Genomic DNA, 16,237 nt, shown 5'->3' with positions numbered 1-16,237 from the left:
TGCAACTGGAGAAAGCCTGAGCAAGACCCAGCCCAGCCAAAAATAAGTAGATTAAAAAAAAAAAAAAGAATATAGTCTTAAGAGATCTTAAAATATGTTGTAAAATCTCAGCAATTTAAACAACATGATGCCAGGGCTTGCCTGGTAGCACAGTAGATAAGAGTCTGCCTGCTAACACAAGGGACATGGATTCAGTCTCTGATCCAGGAAGATCCCACACGATGCAGAGCTGCTAAGCCCGTTCGCCACGACTGCTGATCCCACGCTCCAGAGCCCGCAAGCCGTAACTACTGGAGCCCACGCTCCGCAAAGGAAGCCGCCACAATTAGAAGCCTGCGCACTGCGATGAAGAGCAGCCCCCGCTGACTGCATTAGAGAAAGCCCAAGTGCAGCAGCGAAGACCCAGCACAGCTACCTGTAAAGCTGTGTGTATGGTAAATAATCCGCCTGCATGTTGATGAATAGCAGAAACCAACACGATACTGTAAAGCAATTATCCTTCAACTAAAAAAAAATTAAAAAAAAAAAAAGAATCTGCCTGCCAGTGTAGGAAATGCAAGGGACCAGGATTCAGTCCCTGGGTTAGAAAGATCCCCTGGAGTAGGAAATGGCAACCCACTCCAGTGTTCTTGCCTGGAAAATTTTATGGACAGAGGAGCCTGTTGGACTACCGTCCATGGGGTCACAAAAGAGTCAGACATGACTGAGTGACTAAACACACATGTACATGTCAAAAAATAAATAAATATGGCAGAATGGAGAAGAACAAAACAACATGATGCCAGAGGATTAATATGCAAGCTTGTAAAACAAAAATAGGGGTCCATAAATAGACACAAATACATAGAGAAATTTAATACGTAACAAAGGTGTCCCCTCAAATCAGTGATGCAAAGATGAGCTAATCAGTAAAGTGCTACTGGGACAGCTGGGCAGCCATTCTAAGAATAATAAAGCTGGGTCTCTATCTTAGACCTTTCACCAGAATATATTCCACGTGAAATCAGACTTAAATGTAAAAAAAAAAGAATACTTGAAGAAACCATAGGAAATGGTTAACTATAACAAAATTCAGAGTCAAAATAAAAATCTGAATAAGCTATTTTGTAAAAATTGTATCTTTCCTGCTGGGGAAAAAAGAAACAAGCTATAAACAGACAAAACACAAACTCATATATACAGGGGACTATTAGCCATAAAAAGGAACACATTTGAGTCAGTTCTGATGAGGTGGATGAACCTAGAGTCTGTCACACAGAGTGAAGTAAGTCAGAAAGAGAAAAACAAATATCACATTTTAACACGTATTTATGGAATCTAGAAAGATTGTTCTGATGAACCTATTTGCAGGGCGGCAATGGAGACAAAGACAGAGAGAACAGATGACAGGGCGGGGAGGAGAGCTCAGAGTTCCAAAGACAGAAAGATGATCTTAAAGGAAGCCAGGAAACTTTGTAAACGTAGACACCAAAATCTTCAAATACTAGCAAACTGAATCCAGCAACATATTTGAAAAAATGGTTATACCCATGACCAAGTGGGTTTTATCCCAGGAATGCAGAGTTAGTTGAACACAGGAAATCAATCCGTGTAGTATACCATGTTAATAGAATAAAGGAAATTTAATTAACAAAATAAAGAGATAACATGGTTAGCTCATTAGATGCATAATTACAAAATCAAAAGGCAACGTAGAACACTGCTAACGTATAAATTGGGACAGTATTGATTAGACCTAGAACTTCCCAGGACCTTGTGTTGTTTGAGAGAAGGGTAAAAATATTACTGCACTTCAGTTTCTAAGTTAAATATGCTAATCAAAATTCTTGCAACCGCTAAAAGAACAGAAGATGTATAATTTTTAAGCCAGGAGGGGAGGATAAAAAAGAGAACAGTCAGTCAAAGAGAAGAAACATTGAAAAAGTAGGAAAAAAAGAAGCTGTAAGCTAAGCTAATAGGTACAGATCCAGTTATATCCCTCCCAGTAAGTATAACTGAACTGAATCTCACAAAGTTAAGATCAGCAGCATGAAAAGGAAGATCCAGGATTCATGGTTCACATGAGACATACCAAGAGCTATTGGAAAGTAAAAGACCGGAAAAGGATAAAGTTGGGAAACCAATCTTGTTGCTCTTAGGAGACCATGAAGGGACTTTCCTGGTGGTCCAGTGGCTAAGACTCCAAGCTCTCAATGCAGGGGGCCTGGGACTGATCCCTGGTCAGGGAACTAGCTTCCACATGCCGCAACTAACCAGCAGAGCCAAATAAATAAATCTGTTTTCTTAAAACCGAGACCATGAAGAATTTATACCTTTTTCTCTTTTCAGGTTAAAGAAAAAAGAGTTTAGTTTAGAAGAAATATATACCAACAAGAATTATAAATCTCCTCCTGCAAACAGGTAGGTACACACAAGTAGGAAATAATAGATTGGGAGGGCTTCTGAAATGATCGACATAAGTCTCCAGTCTTTTCACTTTGGAATGGGTTTTATGTTCAGTTCTTCCAGTACTGGATCTCAAAAATAACTAGGATTGGTATTTTCAGTGTTCGCTTGAATTGGAGTCAGCAGTAGGACAGGAAAGAAATGTGTCAGGTTGGTCATCCTCTTTTCGTTTGTACTTGTGTCTTCAAGACTAAGAATCATTGATCTACAGATTTGACTCCAAACCCAAATACAGAAGACATTTCACTTACTTGGCTTTGTGTGGGTCTAAATTCTATTCAAATCATTAAACGTTTATTGCATTCCTGTGGTGTCTAGGATGAAGGAGGAGAGTTTTATCCTATAAGATAGGATGAGCATTTGCTATGAAGCCTTTGTCATATAATGCTGTTCATTGCAGCATTGCTAAATATTGGGTTGGCCAAAAAAGTTCTTTTAAATTTGTCCATACGATTTTACAAACCTGAACAGACTTTTTGGCCAACTCAATAATAGGAGAGGGTTGGAAACAACTTTAAAAATACCCATTACTAGAGTTCTGACTAAATTATGATCCATCCTGACTGTGGGTTACACCGCACAGCCATTTAAAATGGGATCCCTGCGTACCCAGCTGGGGCACTCTTAAAGGTTATTGCTAGTCAGAGCGGCACAGTGCACAGGAGAGCCTGTGGTCTGCTACCCCTTGAGTAAAGAGGAACCCAGACTGCTGGATGGATGGTGCCGTGAGTTGGCAAACTACAGGCCAGGTTCAGCCAGCTGCCTGTTTCCTTTCTTTTTTTCCAGTCCTATGAGCTAAGAATGATCTCTGTTCTTTCAAAGGACTGTTTAAAAAATGAAAATAAATATGTAGCAGAGACCTAAGTGGCCCATCGGTTTTTAAAATGTTTGCTACCCAGCCCTTCACATATCAGGGCTGACCTCTGCTGACGCATGTTCACCTGTGCACGTCTGTATGCTGAATGACTTTGGGAGGATACACGAAACACTGTTGCTAGTGGGGTGGGGGTGTCTTACTTTTATTCTTTACCATCCTGTCCAATTTCTGTTTCTTCACTATGTGCTTGTATTCAGTTCAGTTCAGTCGCTCACGCGTGTCCGACTCTTTGCAACCCCATGGCCTGCAGCACACCAGGCTTCTCTGTCCATCACCAACTCCTGGAGCTTGCACAAACTCATGTCCATAGAGTCGGTGATGCCATCCAACCAACTCATGCTCTGTCGTCCCCTTCTCCTGCCTTCAGTCTTTCCCAGCATCAGGGTCTTTTCCAGTGAGTCAGCTCTTCGCATCAGGTGGCCAAAGTATTGGAGTTTCATCTTAGTATCAGTCCTTCCAATGAATATTCAGGACTGATTTTGCTTAGGATGGACTGGTTGGATGTCCTTGCAGTCCAAGGGACTCTCAAGAGTCTTCTCCAACACCACAGTTCAAAAGCATCAGTTCTTCAGCACTCAGCTTTCTTCACAGTCCAACTCTCACATCCATACATGACCACTGGAAAAACCATAGCCTTGACTAGACGGACCTTTGTTGGCAAAGTAATGTCTCTGTTTTTTAATATGCTGTCTAGGTTGGTCACAGCTTTTCTTCCAAGGAGCAAGCGGCTTTTAATTTCATGGCTGCAATCACCATCCGCAGTGATTTTGGAGCCCCAAAATATAAAATCTGTCACTGTTTCCATTGTTTCCCTGTCTGTTTGCCCTGAAGTGATGGGACTGGATGCCGTGATTTTAATTTTTTGAATGTTGAGTTTTAAGCCAACTTTTTCACTTTCCTCTTTCATCAAAAGGCTCTTTTGTTCTTTACTTTCTGCCATAGGGGTGGTGTCATCTGCATACCTGAGGTTTTTGATATTTCTCCCAGCAATCTTGATTCTAGCTTGTGCTTCATCCAGCCTGGCTTTTTGCCTGATGTACTCTGCATACAAGTTAAATAAGCAGGGTGACAATATACAGCCTTGACGTACTCCTTTCCCAATTTGGAACCAGTCTATTGTTCCATGTCTGGTTCTAACTGTTGCTTCTTGACCTGCATACATATTTCTCAAGAGGCAAGTAAGGTAGTCTGGTATTCCCATCTCTTTAAGAATTTCCCACAGTTTATTGTGATCCACAGTTAAAGGCTTTGACATAGTCAATAAAGCAGAAGTAGATGTTTTTCTGGAACTCTCTCGCTTTTTCTGTGATCCAGTGGATGTTGGCAGTTTGATCTCTGGTTCCTCTGCCTTTTCTAAATGCAGCTTGAATATCTGGAAGTTCATGGTTCACATACTGTTGAAGCCTGGCTTGGAGAATTTTGAGCATTACTTTGCTAGCATGTGAGATGAGTGCAATTGTGCAGTAGTTTGAACATTCTTTGGCGTTGCCTTTCCTTGGGATTGGAATGAAAACTGACCTTTCCCAGTCCTGTGGCCACTGCTGAGTTTTCCAAATTGCTTGTATTACGTATTCAAAGTGCTTGTGTATGTATTTTTTTGGTCATAAAAAAATAAAGCTCCAGGCCAGAGACAGGAGCTGAGTCAGGAGCAGTGAGCCTTCAGCATAGATGGGGAGGGTCGGTGGCCCCCCAGGTCTGCGTGTCAGTGATCCTGTCTTGTACTTCACCTTTAGGTGTTTAGAGACGATTTTCGAGGAACCTAAGGAACGAAACGGTACGCTCATCTCCATCAGCCAACAGAAGAGGAAGCGAGTCCTGGAGTTTCAGGATTTCACAGTCCCTCGGAAGAGGCGTGCACGTGGAAAGGTTAAGGTAGCAGGCAGCTTTACACGGGCCCAGAAGGCAGCACTGCAGAGCCGCGAGCTGGACGCACTCTTGATACAGAAACTGATGGAACTGGAGACCTTCTTTGCCAAGGAAGAGGAGGAGCAGGAGCAGTCATCCGGCTGCTGAGTGGCGATTCAGGTTGGGGGTCTCGGCTTCAGACTTTTCTTGGCCTCCTGGAAGAGGATACCTGATTTTGCCCTCCCACCTAAACCCCTCAGAGCACAGGCTATGGATTTTTACCTCCTTCCAGGTGCAGCCTCTGTTGGAGTTGGTGTAGGAAGGCCCTCTAGCTTGTACTGCTGAGCACAGAACCTCAGGAACGCTCCCTTTCTCTTGGAAATGGTCCCGGATGACGCCGGCCTCCTCACCCCATTCTCTGCCATCCGTGGAGGGGCACGCGGCACCCCTTCAGCAACACTAGGTTTCAACGACTCACAGCATTTGCACGTCCATGTGAAAGTCCCACGTCGTTTATGGTGGTGCTAGACCAAGATCATTCAGACATGTGGCCTGGTGAGAGAGACCTGGCGTCCTGTCCCATGAGGTCTCACTGGCTCACTTCAGTAGTTGAGGAAAGATGAGCTGTTGTGTTTTCTAATCCTTTGAGTCTGTCTGTCCAGAACCAGGGGTGTGTGTGTGAGTGTGTGTGTGTGTGTGTGGCTTTTCCCTATTGTCTTTTCCTCTCTGTGACTGTGGGTCACTAGTGCCAGAGGAGCCCGTCCAGGGTCCATTTGAAGTAAGTTGCACTTTTTAATGTTGTGGTGTTGATTAATTTGTTTTATTTCCCTCTTTTTTTTTTTTTTAAATTTTTGCTGCATGTTTGGAGCCTTTAAATGTGATTTTAAAACGAATTTTTTAAGACATCAAGGAGAAAGACAATACACATCTCCAGAACACACGACAGGCATTTGACCCGGTTTGTTGGTGGGTGGCCAAGAGCCTTCCTTTCCCATCAACGCGTTTGGGCAGCCTCTTCCCCACATGCAACTCGGGGCATGACTGTTGTAACTCATCTGGGTTCTCATTCTCGGCCACTAACTAGATGTATTTATTGTAATGACGGAAGTAAGAGCAGGTTTCTCTCCTGGTCATTTAACAAGTCGGAAAGCTGGGTGTGGTCTCAGCGGGTTTCATCTGAAGTGGTGTCCATGACAAAGGTCCACAGCGGCCCTGGTGGTGATGAAGGCCAACCCAGAGTGTCCACAGCTGCCAGAGCCGCTTGGTCCAGGGGGAGAGGGGGCCAGCCGAGGTCACGGAGTTCACGGGCAGCCCCGTCCAAGGGCACCTCGCTGTCCTCTGGGCTCCTGCGTCAGTGCTGCTGGAAGCCTGGAGGAACGTCAGGAAGGTCTCTCAGCTTCTCTGTGTGCACCCGAGGAGTGTGTGGACGGGGGAGCGGCCGGCTGCCGTGTGAGGCCCCCAACCCAGAGGCTTCGTCCCATCCCACGTCAGGCCTGTGTGCCCTCACCCTGCTCCCCCTTCCCCTTCCCTTGCGTTTTATCTTTTCTTTTCATCTCTGTCTCTGTAAATGAGAGTGCAGAGAGTTAGCATTCCTTGGCTGGTGAGCCAGACCCTGAAAACCCAGCCCAGGCGCCGGCCGCCACCTCCACCCTCCTCCGGGGAGCAGTGCTGGCCAGTGGGGACGTTTCCCAGGCAGCCTGTGAGAGGGCTGGGTGGTCCCATCCTGGATCATGTCTCCTGGGTTCCTTTTGTTGCCCCGTGAGTCAGCGGGCGGGGAGATGGGGTGGGGGGTGGGGGTCTCTATGTGCCTTTCCTCTGCAGGCTGACAGTCTGTGCCTCACTGGAGCAGAAAAACGGACAGTGTGAGAAAAGTGCCACATCTGTCTCGTCGGCCCGCTGCCTCAGGCAGAGCTTTCAGGAACCGAAGTACCGGCCTGGTGACCCACGGAGGCTTCTCAGGCCATGGCCACGCAGCATCGGAGGAGAGTCAGGCATTCACACCGGCCGTGGACAGTGCAAATCAGAGGCTGCCACCGTGCATCCACTTTGCTCAGACTGTGTAGACATGACCTGTGTGTCGCCTCAGCACCTCTCCCATCCTGGGACAGGGTCCTCAGACACAAATGCTTCTGTCCATCTTTTTGCTCAAGGGAGTAGGGATGAGTTTGTGCCCACGTACGAACATTTTTAGGGCGCTCCCGCTGGACAAACTCCCAGCAAATGAACAGCACCCTGTTTGCCAGCTCCGTCGCCAGTGTAGATGAGTCCACCGTGGGGCAAACGTGGCAGACTGAAGTGGGTGCGGCTGCAGTTTCACCAGTGTTCTGGAGATCCAATTTCAAGTTTGCCCTTTGCAGGCACCTGTCAGGGCTGGGAGCGGGGTTTGGGGCCGCAGCGTCTGGAGGGGAGGCATGGAGAAGGTGGAAGCCGGGTTCCTTCCTGTCCTGGGAGTGTAGGAAGTAGCTTCTCTGAGGCCAGCTTCCCCTTGTAATTTTCGGCCTGCCTCTGGTCCTGCCTCATTCCGAAGTTAAGAAGGGGCCCCCGCTGCAGACTTGAAGTTGCTTGCCTGAATCCACGTCAGGTTTTAGCTGTGTTCAGCCGCACCTGTCTTAATGTCTAACAGCTGCAGCACTGTCCGTGGTCCTAGGAGCTATGCCACGTGCCACCAGTTGGCTGCTGGCGCCACCTGCCCGGAGCCTTGGGAGGTCTGGTTCTGGGCTTGGAGTTGGTAGTTTCCATGGATGGGGACTTCCCACCCCACCAGATTTAGTGATTTTAATATGGGAAAGAGAGGAGAAATCTCAGGTCCAATCAGTGGTTCTGCCCGTCGGCTTTTCACTGACCCCTCAGCTGTGGTTTTCTCTGTCAGTTTCTGGCAGTATTGGCCACCCTCCCCCTTTTTCTTCTGGTTTCCTTTGCAGCTTCATTTCTCTATCAGTTTAAATGTACCTCATCACCCACTCAAGCAGATTATGTCCACTTTTTCACACTGACCTTACTCTTAAGAGCTACAGCCAAGGAGGGTGCAGTGCAGAGACATGTAGCGTTTGCCTTACTTGGAGCTGGAAGAGCTCAGAAACTCATGCTGTGAATCTGGAACTCAGCACTCCCCCTCGAGCTGTGAAAATTAGACACTTTGTCACAATATTGCCTGGAAAGGCCTTACCAAGGGCGCCAGAGCCAACCTGAGGTTAACTGCAGATTCCACCTTCTGGGCTCAGTCCTCCCCGTGGGGCTGGTTCTCTGCCTGCCAGGCCGAGGGTGGCACAGAGGGTGCAGGGCAGGGCCATCAATCCAAGGCTCTTGCAGCTGGTGGAACACAGAGCCAGTGCTCGTTTCCAAGGCTAGAATTTCATCTCATAATGTACGTCGAGATCTGCAAAAGACCAACTTGTAGGCGGTGGTACTTTTCCCCCGTTCCCTGGGGGCCGAGTATGCAGTCGGTGCTTTCCTTAATTACCTTGTGTTCTGTTTTCTGTGCGTGTCCCCCGACCCCAGTATCATGGAAAGGACCTCTGAGACAGCATCATGGGTGGCTGTCCCCAAAGTCTGTGGTTGGCCAGAGGCTCGTAGCCCCCTACCTTGGATTCGTGCACGGGGAGGGCTCCTTGCCAGAGCCAAACTTCCTGTATCAAAAGTTGTCCAGGAAGAAGGCTTCATTTTACTAAAATCAAAGTGTGACACTATCATCTAGCCACACACTGAGCAGCAGAGGCTGTTTATTCTGATTGTGAAGCAAGGGTCCCTGCATAGTCCGCCCTCTGGCACTGCACCCTGTCAGATTGGATCCTTGTACATCGTGTGTCTTCTCGAGCCCCTCTCTGGTGCTGAATTGGATTTTAATCCTTGGCGAGAGACCTGAGCATCTCCTTGGGCTGGTCTGGGCCAGTAAATAGCCGCCTGAAGTGTTTATATAATTATCATGGTCAATAGTTAAGTGAAATTTGTACATTTTTGGTAACTTGGCACACACAATGCCCCTGCAGTTCTTTTCTGTTCGGTAGTTTGTGACTAAAAATTCCACTGTTATGTGTGTTAATTTATGAAAATAAAAAGATTTTTTTTTTTTTTTTGAAAACCTTTCAGATAACTCTCAAGGTTCCTCTTATGGCTTCATAAGTTAAATTTTTACCTGTAATATAATGAGGTTGCTGTTTATTTTAATAGACATTCCAAAGTTACATATATCACAACAAACATGTTTCCTCCCAAAGTGGTCACCACTTTTTGAGGACTGGCCCGTGCTCAGGGCACGTGTAGAGCTCCACCTGTGGGTGGCCTTCTGAGCCAGTTGTGCAGCATTTTAAGTTTACTCAGGCGGTGGATCATTTTGAGGGGCTTCAGTATCTGGAAACAGCTAAGACTCCTTGAGATTCATGTCACACCCCGTTAAGTTGGGTAGGGAAGCTGTGTGTGTGGTTTTTGAATAGTGCTGGTTTTGTCACATGGCTGGGAAATGAAAAAAGCAGTAACAAGTTCAGGTCAAAATAAACATCAAATATTAGCAAGATGTCTGGAAGAAGAGCTTAGCCTGCTGAGGAGGCTACCTGGGAGAGTATAAATATGGTGGAGTACATTCACTTACTTTTAAAAAGGCCTTGAAACAATAAAATGAGAAAAAGGTCTTGCCTTCTATCACATATCCTTCCCAATTGTACGTGAGGTTAGGCTGCGAGTCTTCTGATTCTCAGCTCTGTGTTTAACCAGTGGAAACTCAAGAGAATAACTGAATACAACGCTATTTACCATCATGCTGATATGTTCCAGAAAGAAGCAAAATTCCTGAGGATATTCTTTGTCCAGAGGAAAAGCAGTGCCCAAGTCTTTCTTCCTGGCCTTTTTCCAATTCCTGGATTTCTGCAGCGAAGATCTCTGTCCATGTGGTCTGTCACCTTCAGCGAGCATCCTGCCTGGCGGATGTGCTTGTGCTGGTTAGGTTTCACGGTTACTTAGAGCAGAGTCCTCCCCACACCTTTTCTTCCTTTAGAAGGAAGAGGCCCGTCATCACCTGAGGCAGTGTTACTAGTTTGGTCCTTTATGTCTGGCTGTGCTGGGTCTTTGTTGCTTCGCGGGCTGTCTCTAGTTGTGGCAAGCAGGATCTACTCTCTAGTTGCGTGGGCTTCTCATTGCAGTGGCTTTTCTTATAGAGAACAGGCTCTAGGCATGTGGGCTTAGTAGTTGGGGCACACAGGCTTAATTGCCCTGTCGCATGTGGAATCTTCCCTGGACCAGGGCTCAAGCCCATGTGCCCTGCATTGGCATGTGGTTTCCTAACCACTGGACCACCAGGGAAGTCCCCATGTTACTGCTTTAGTATCCCCACCACAGAAGCATGCCTTGATAGGGCCTCTTGAGAGCAAGAGGTCCAAACTGGTGGAAGAATCCTCTACTGTGTCCTGCCCCCTGCGTGTGACGGAGACCTAATTTCTGCAGTTCCTTCTGGGACTTTTCTTGAGGAGGGTTTTAGAAAATCCCCAGTTCTTCAGGTAACTTCCAGGGTCACAGGTGAGTCTTTTCTAACAGCTTTTTCAGGCTTACTCCGTCCTCTTCCCTCCTCGCTGTCAGCCAGTACTTCTGCTTGGGCATTTCCCTGGGGTGGGAGCAGTTTGACCAGGACTTGCACGCAGACCCTTGGCCGGGGCAGGCATGGTCCTCCCTATGATGTATTCACCCAGCATCCTGGTGCCCAGAAGGGTTTTCTCCCACGTGATGCCCACAGACACTGTTCAGCTCTCTGCCTTCCCAGATCACTCTTAAAAGTGTACCCTCCCCCCACCCCCAGCTCCTGGTAAATCCTCTTTCCGATGCTTTATGTGTCTAGCATTTATAATTTCCTCCCTGTATCTGTTCATCCCTGTAAGGTAGGCTCCTCTCTGGTCCCTCTCGAGACCCCTCAGGCACCTAAAACACTGCCTTGTTGTTCAGTAGCCAAGTGGTGTCCGACTCTTTGTGACCCCATGGACTGCAGCACACCAGCTTGCCCTGTCTGTCCTTCACTCTCTCCCCAAGTTTGCTCAAGCTCATGCCCTTTGAGTCGGTCATGCCTGGTATATATTATAGGGGCTCAGTAAACACTTGATTGTGAATGAAAGGTCGCCTTCACTAACAGAACCTATTGTTTGACAGGCCGGCTGAGGTCCTCTCCATCCTGCCGATTATGAGTATTTGAAGACCTCATGACTCTCCTCCCTTTGATTACCCTTCCAGGGACCTGGTTGGTGGCTGCGCAGCAAGTGAACTGGGGCCCTTTCCCGGCGTGGCCACACCCACTCTGACCTCGCGACGTCTGATTGGCTGTAGCTCACAGGTGGGGCGGGGCCAGCGAGATGTTCTCACCTCCTGTGGGGTCGCCTACCTTCCACGTACCTCCCCGCAGCCCAAACTGGAGCCTGCATCCCTGGCCCTGGGCACGGACACGCCGGGATGCCGAGGGTGGAGGCTCCTGCAGGCAAGAATCGTCTTGAGAATTTTTCTCCCTTTTGCATTTTAATTTCAGACTTTGGGAGAGGGTAAAATGGTCCTTGGAAGAGTACAAACACGGGGCAAATATCCCCAGGTACTGCAGCGGTTGATGGGTTTCCCCCTACTGCCACCAGCCCTAAGTGATCTAATTTCGCCGTTGTCAGAACCACTCACTCCCTTGAAATCCTTCCCCGGTGTTCCTCTCTCCCACAGTAGCGTTTACTGACCCCCAGTGCCAGTAAACCAAGGTAATGGCACTGTTCATTACCTTCTTGAATCCTCACAACAACCTGATGAGGTAGATGTTTTTAATCCCCCTTTGTGGATGAGGAAGCTGAGCCTTAAAGACAGATTGACGGCGCAAGTGCTTGCGCCAAGGTCTCTTCCTACACTACCCGGTGCAATCCACCTCTGCTAGCAAACCCCACCCCTCGGCCCACACCTGCCTCTCCAGCCCCGCCCCCAGGCGCTCCGCCCTCTGGTTCTTCAAACCCTCCTTGCTGCCTCTGGCCTTGATGCTTTTGCACAAAAAGCTGTACCGTCGGGTGCACATACTCTTTCTTCCACCCCTACCCTTGACTGCCTCCACGTCTTCGGGTCTCTGGAGGTTTTTGCCTCCGGCTCCCTTCCCTGTTAGGCGCCTCTCAGCTGCTTCCTCAGCCCACACACTCCCCCATGCGCTCAACTACCTGCACTGCGATCCACCCCCTCTCCACCCTGTGAGCTTCAGAGGAGCCCCACCGAGTACATTTATCTGCCTACAGGTCGTGCACCACATTTAGGTCCGCAACACACCTTCGGAAGAACTTTCATGATGTTCTCTAAGAGGCCAGGTGCTGGAGGTGAGGCCCGGTGAACCTGCCGCCCTCCTTACAGCCTCCTCCTCACGTCAGCAGCTCCTTATGGGTGTGTTTGTTTCTGTCACTGCCTCTTCTGTCAACTCCTTTCCCTCCCTCTCTCTTTGTCCAGTAAGTACCCCTCTCTTCTCCTCATTATATAGACACAATCTAGAACTGATTTATCATCTTAAACATTTATGGGGACATCCTTGGCAGTCCAGTGGTTAAGACTCCACACTTCCAAGGCAGGGGGCACAGACTGGGTCCCTGGTTGGAGAACTAAGATTCCATACGCTGCATGGCTGCAAAAAAAAAAAAAAATATATATATATATATAAAATGGAACAGAATCCCAAATTAGGCACATGCTGCCTTAAAATCATAGAACTTCATAGCTGGAAGGAGGCCTTGAAGCTCTGATATGTAAAGATTTTACATCCACACACAGACATACATATTCTTAAAATTTAAGGGGGTTGGAACATGTTCATATGTATATACATATACACATATATATGGAGAGGGGAATGGTAATCCACTCCAGTTTTCTTGCCTGAAGAATTCCATGCACAGAGGAGCCCGGCGGGCTATAGTCCATGGGGTTGCAAAAGAGTTGGATACGACTGAGCAACTAACACACACACACACATACATATATATATATACACACATGTATGTATATATACACACACAAACAAAGATACACGCATACTGAAGATGTCAGAGGTTGTATACGAGTGTCTTTTACTTTGCTTTGTTGTTGTTTACTCCTGAAAAGTGCTGATCACCTTCCCCTGTAGAACTGTGCTAGAATTTCCATGTTGTTGTTCAGTTGCTAAGTCATGTCCGACTCTCTGAGACCCCTTCAACTACGGTGCAATTTCCAGGCAAATTGGAACCTTCATCACTACTGATGGGAATGCAAAATGGTACAGCCACTTTGGAAAACCCTGTGTCAGTTCCTTAAACAATTAAACTATTGTTGCTGTTCAGTCGCTCGGTTGTGTCCAACTTTTTGTGACCCCATGAACTGCAACATGCCAGGCATCCCTGTCATTCACTATCTCCCAGAGTTTGCTCAGACTCATGTCCATTGAGTCAGTGATACCATTCAACCATCTCACGCTCTGTCCTTCCTAAAGAATTTCTATAGCAAGTTTCTATGCTGACAACCAACGTGGATCCTCAGATGTGAGATGAGGTGCTGAAAGCCATGACTTCCACTCCTCTGGGCTGGCCGGGTATGTGCTTGTCCCTTTGTCCCTCTGAACTTGTCAGCAAGCCTTCCCTGGCCTTTTCTACAAGTATTTCCAGCTCTCCAGCAAGCCCTCTGTGTCTTTCCCCACCAATCCCAGGACAATTAACCTGATCAATATTCCATTGATTCCAATCTGAATTCTTGATAGTCACTGAATGTCAGAGAGCATAGACCATCCCATGGAAATAATTTTCCCTTTTGGTGAACTATATCCAAATCCCTTCTTAAATTTTTTCTTTGGGAGGCTGTGGCTAGCTCCCATCTCTGATGATGCCAGGACAGAGGCTCCCATGCAGGGTGCTCTAGACAAGATTTTAGACAACTTTTTCTGTGAAGGGTCAGACAGTAGCTATCTCAGGCTTTGCAAGCCATATGGCCTTTACTGCAGCTACTCAGCTCTGTGGTTGTAGCAGGAAAGCCGCTATAGATGCTATGTGAACAAATAGGGGTGACTGTATTCCAATAAAACTCGATTTACAGAACAGGAAGTGACACCTCATTTGCCAGCCTTCACTCTGGAGGATAAGCATCTCTACCTGGACTCAGGAAACTCCTCTCCCCTTGGATTTTACCCAGGGACTCACCAATACAATGTGTTTCTACAGAGATGACTTAAAGGAAAAATGAGATGAAACAAAATCTGACAACACATGAAATCGGTATAATTGTCCTGACCAGAGGAAACCATTGTCAACACATATTTGGAAGCTTCTAGTCCAGTGCATGTCAAAGGGTTGCTGGGAAGTAGCCAGGGGGGTCTGGAGCAGAGGGTTCCATCTGACCATGGTAAAGGTCCTCAAGTCTGTCCCAGGCAACTACAGTGTTTTTTCCTCCTTTTTATACCACCAGGACCTGGTGTGACAGTAGGTGGGGTCCTAGGAGAAGGGTTGTGTCTTTTACTGTACGTGGGGCCTGGGCAGGCCACAATGAAGACGGGAGATCCTGTGTACTGCAACTAAGACCTGGTGCAGCCAAATGCCTTTTTTTTTTAATGGAGCTAGAGATGAATCCATGTACCTTTGGACACCTTATCTGACAAAAGAGGCAAAAATATACAATGGAGAAAAGACAAACTCTTTAACAAGTGGTGCTGGGAAAACTGGTCAACCACATGTAAAAGAATGAAATTAGAACACTTTCTAATACCATACACAAAAATAAACTCAAAATGGATTAAAGATCTAAATGTAAAACCAGAAACTGTAAAACTCCTAGAGGAAAACACAGGCAGAACACTCTCTGACAATCGTGTCCAACTCTTTGTGACCCCATGGACTGCAACACACCAGGCTTTCCTGTCCTTCACCATCTCCGGGAGCTTGGTCAAACTTATGTCCATTGAGCCAGTGATGCCATCCAAACATCTTATCCTCTGTCGCCCCCTTCTCCTGCCTTCAATCTTTCCCAGCATCAGGGTCTTTTCTAATGAGTTGGCTCTTCGCATCAGGTGGCCAAAGTATTGAAGCTTCATCTTCAGCATCGGTCCTTCTAATGAATATTCAGGATTGATTTCCTTTAGGATGGACTGGTTTGATCTCCTTGCAGTCCAAGGGACTCTCAAGAGTCTTCTCCACACCACAGTGCAAAAGCATCAATTCTTCAGCATTCAGCCTTCTGTATGGTCCAACTCTCACATCCATACATGACTACTAGAAAAACCATAGCTTTGAGTAGATGGACTTCTGTCGACAAAGTAATGTCTCTGCTTTTTAATATGCTGTCTATGTTTGTCATAGCTTTTCTCCAAGGAGTGTCTTTTAATTTCATGGCTACAGTCACCATCTGCAGTGATTTTGGAGCCCAAGAAAATACAGTCTGTCACTGTTTCCATCATTTCCCCATCTATTTATCATGAAATGATGGGACCAGATGCCATGATCTTCGTTTTTTGAATGTTCGGTTTTAAGCCAGCTTTTCACTCTCCTCTTTCACCTTCAAGAGGTTCTTTAGTTCTTCTTCACTTTCTGCCATAAGGGTGGTGTCATCTGCGTATCTGAGGTTATTTATATGCTCCAAAAATCTTGATTCCAGCTTGTGCTTCATCCAGCCTGGCTTTTTGCATGAGGTACTCTGCATATAAGTTAAATAAGCAGGGTGACAATATACAGCCTTGACGTACTTCTTTCCCAATTTTGAACCAGTCTGTTGTTCCATGTCTGACTCTAACTGCTGCTTTTTGACCAGCATACAGGTTTCACAGGAGGCCGGTAAGGTGGTCTGGTATTCCATCTTTTTAAGAATTTTCCAGTTTGTTTTGGTCGACACAGTCAAAGGTTTTAGCATAGTCAGTGAAGCAGAAGTAGATGTTTGTCTGGAATTCTCTTGCTTTTTCTGTGATCCAATGGATGTTGGCAATTTGATCTCTGGTTCCTCTGCCTTTTCTAAATGCAGCTTGAATATCTGGAAGTTCTCAGTTCACATACTGTTGAAGCCTGGCTTGGAGAATTTTCAGCATTACTTTGCTAGCATGTGAAATAAGTGCAATGTGTGGTAGTTTGAACATTCTTTGGC

General features: G+C 46.8%; 1 protein-coding gene across 4 annotated transcripts in view; it reads left to right on the top strand.

Annotated features, from left to right (window-relative positions):
- The window catches only part of PRR14L (proline rich 14-like), a 41,612-nt gene extending 31,368 nt beyond the window's left edge, over window positions 1-10,244 (top strand). For 3 of the 4 annotated variants that reach the window (XM_010828812.1, XM_010828814.1, XM_010828813.1), the window contains exons 8-9: window positions 2,329-2,400; window positions 5,056-10,241. In XM_010828812.1, coding sequence (XP_010827114.1) covers window positions 2,329-2,400; window positions 5,056-5,335 — 352 coding nt within the window. In that variant the 3' untranslated portion in view covers window positions 5,336-10,241. Of the gene's footprint in view, window positions 1-2,328; window positions 2,401-5,055 lie in introns of all 4 variants that reach the window. The other variant, XM_010828815.1, reaches the window with a different exon arrangement.
- Window positions 10,245-16,237: the final 5,993 nt, after the last annotated feature.

Source organism: Bison bison, unplaced genomic scaffold, assembly GCF_000754665.1.
Source record: "Bison bison bison isolate TAMUID 2011002044 unplaced genomic scaffold, Bison_UMD1.0 scf7180017864495, whole genome shotgun sequence".
Lineage (NCBI taxonomy): Eukaryota > Metazoa > Chordata > Mammalia > Artiodactyla > Bovidae > Bison > Bison bison.
Note: the sequence above shows the minus strand (reverse complement) of the source record. Positions and strands in the feature narration are given on the sequence as shown.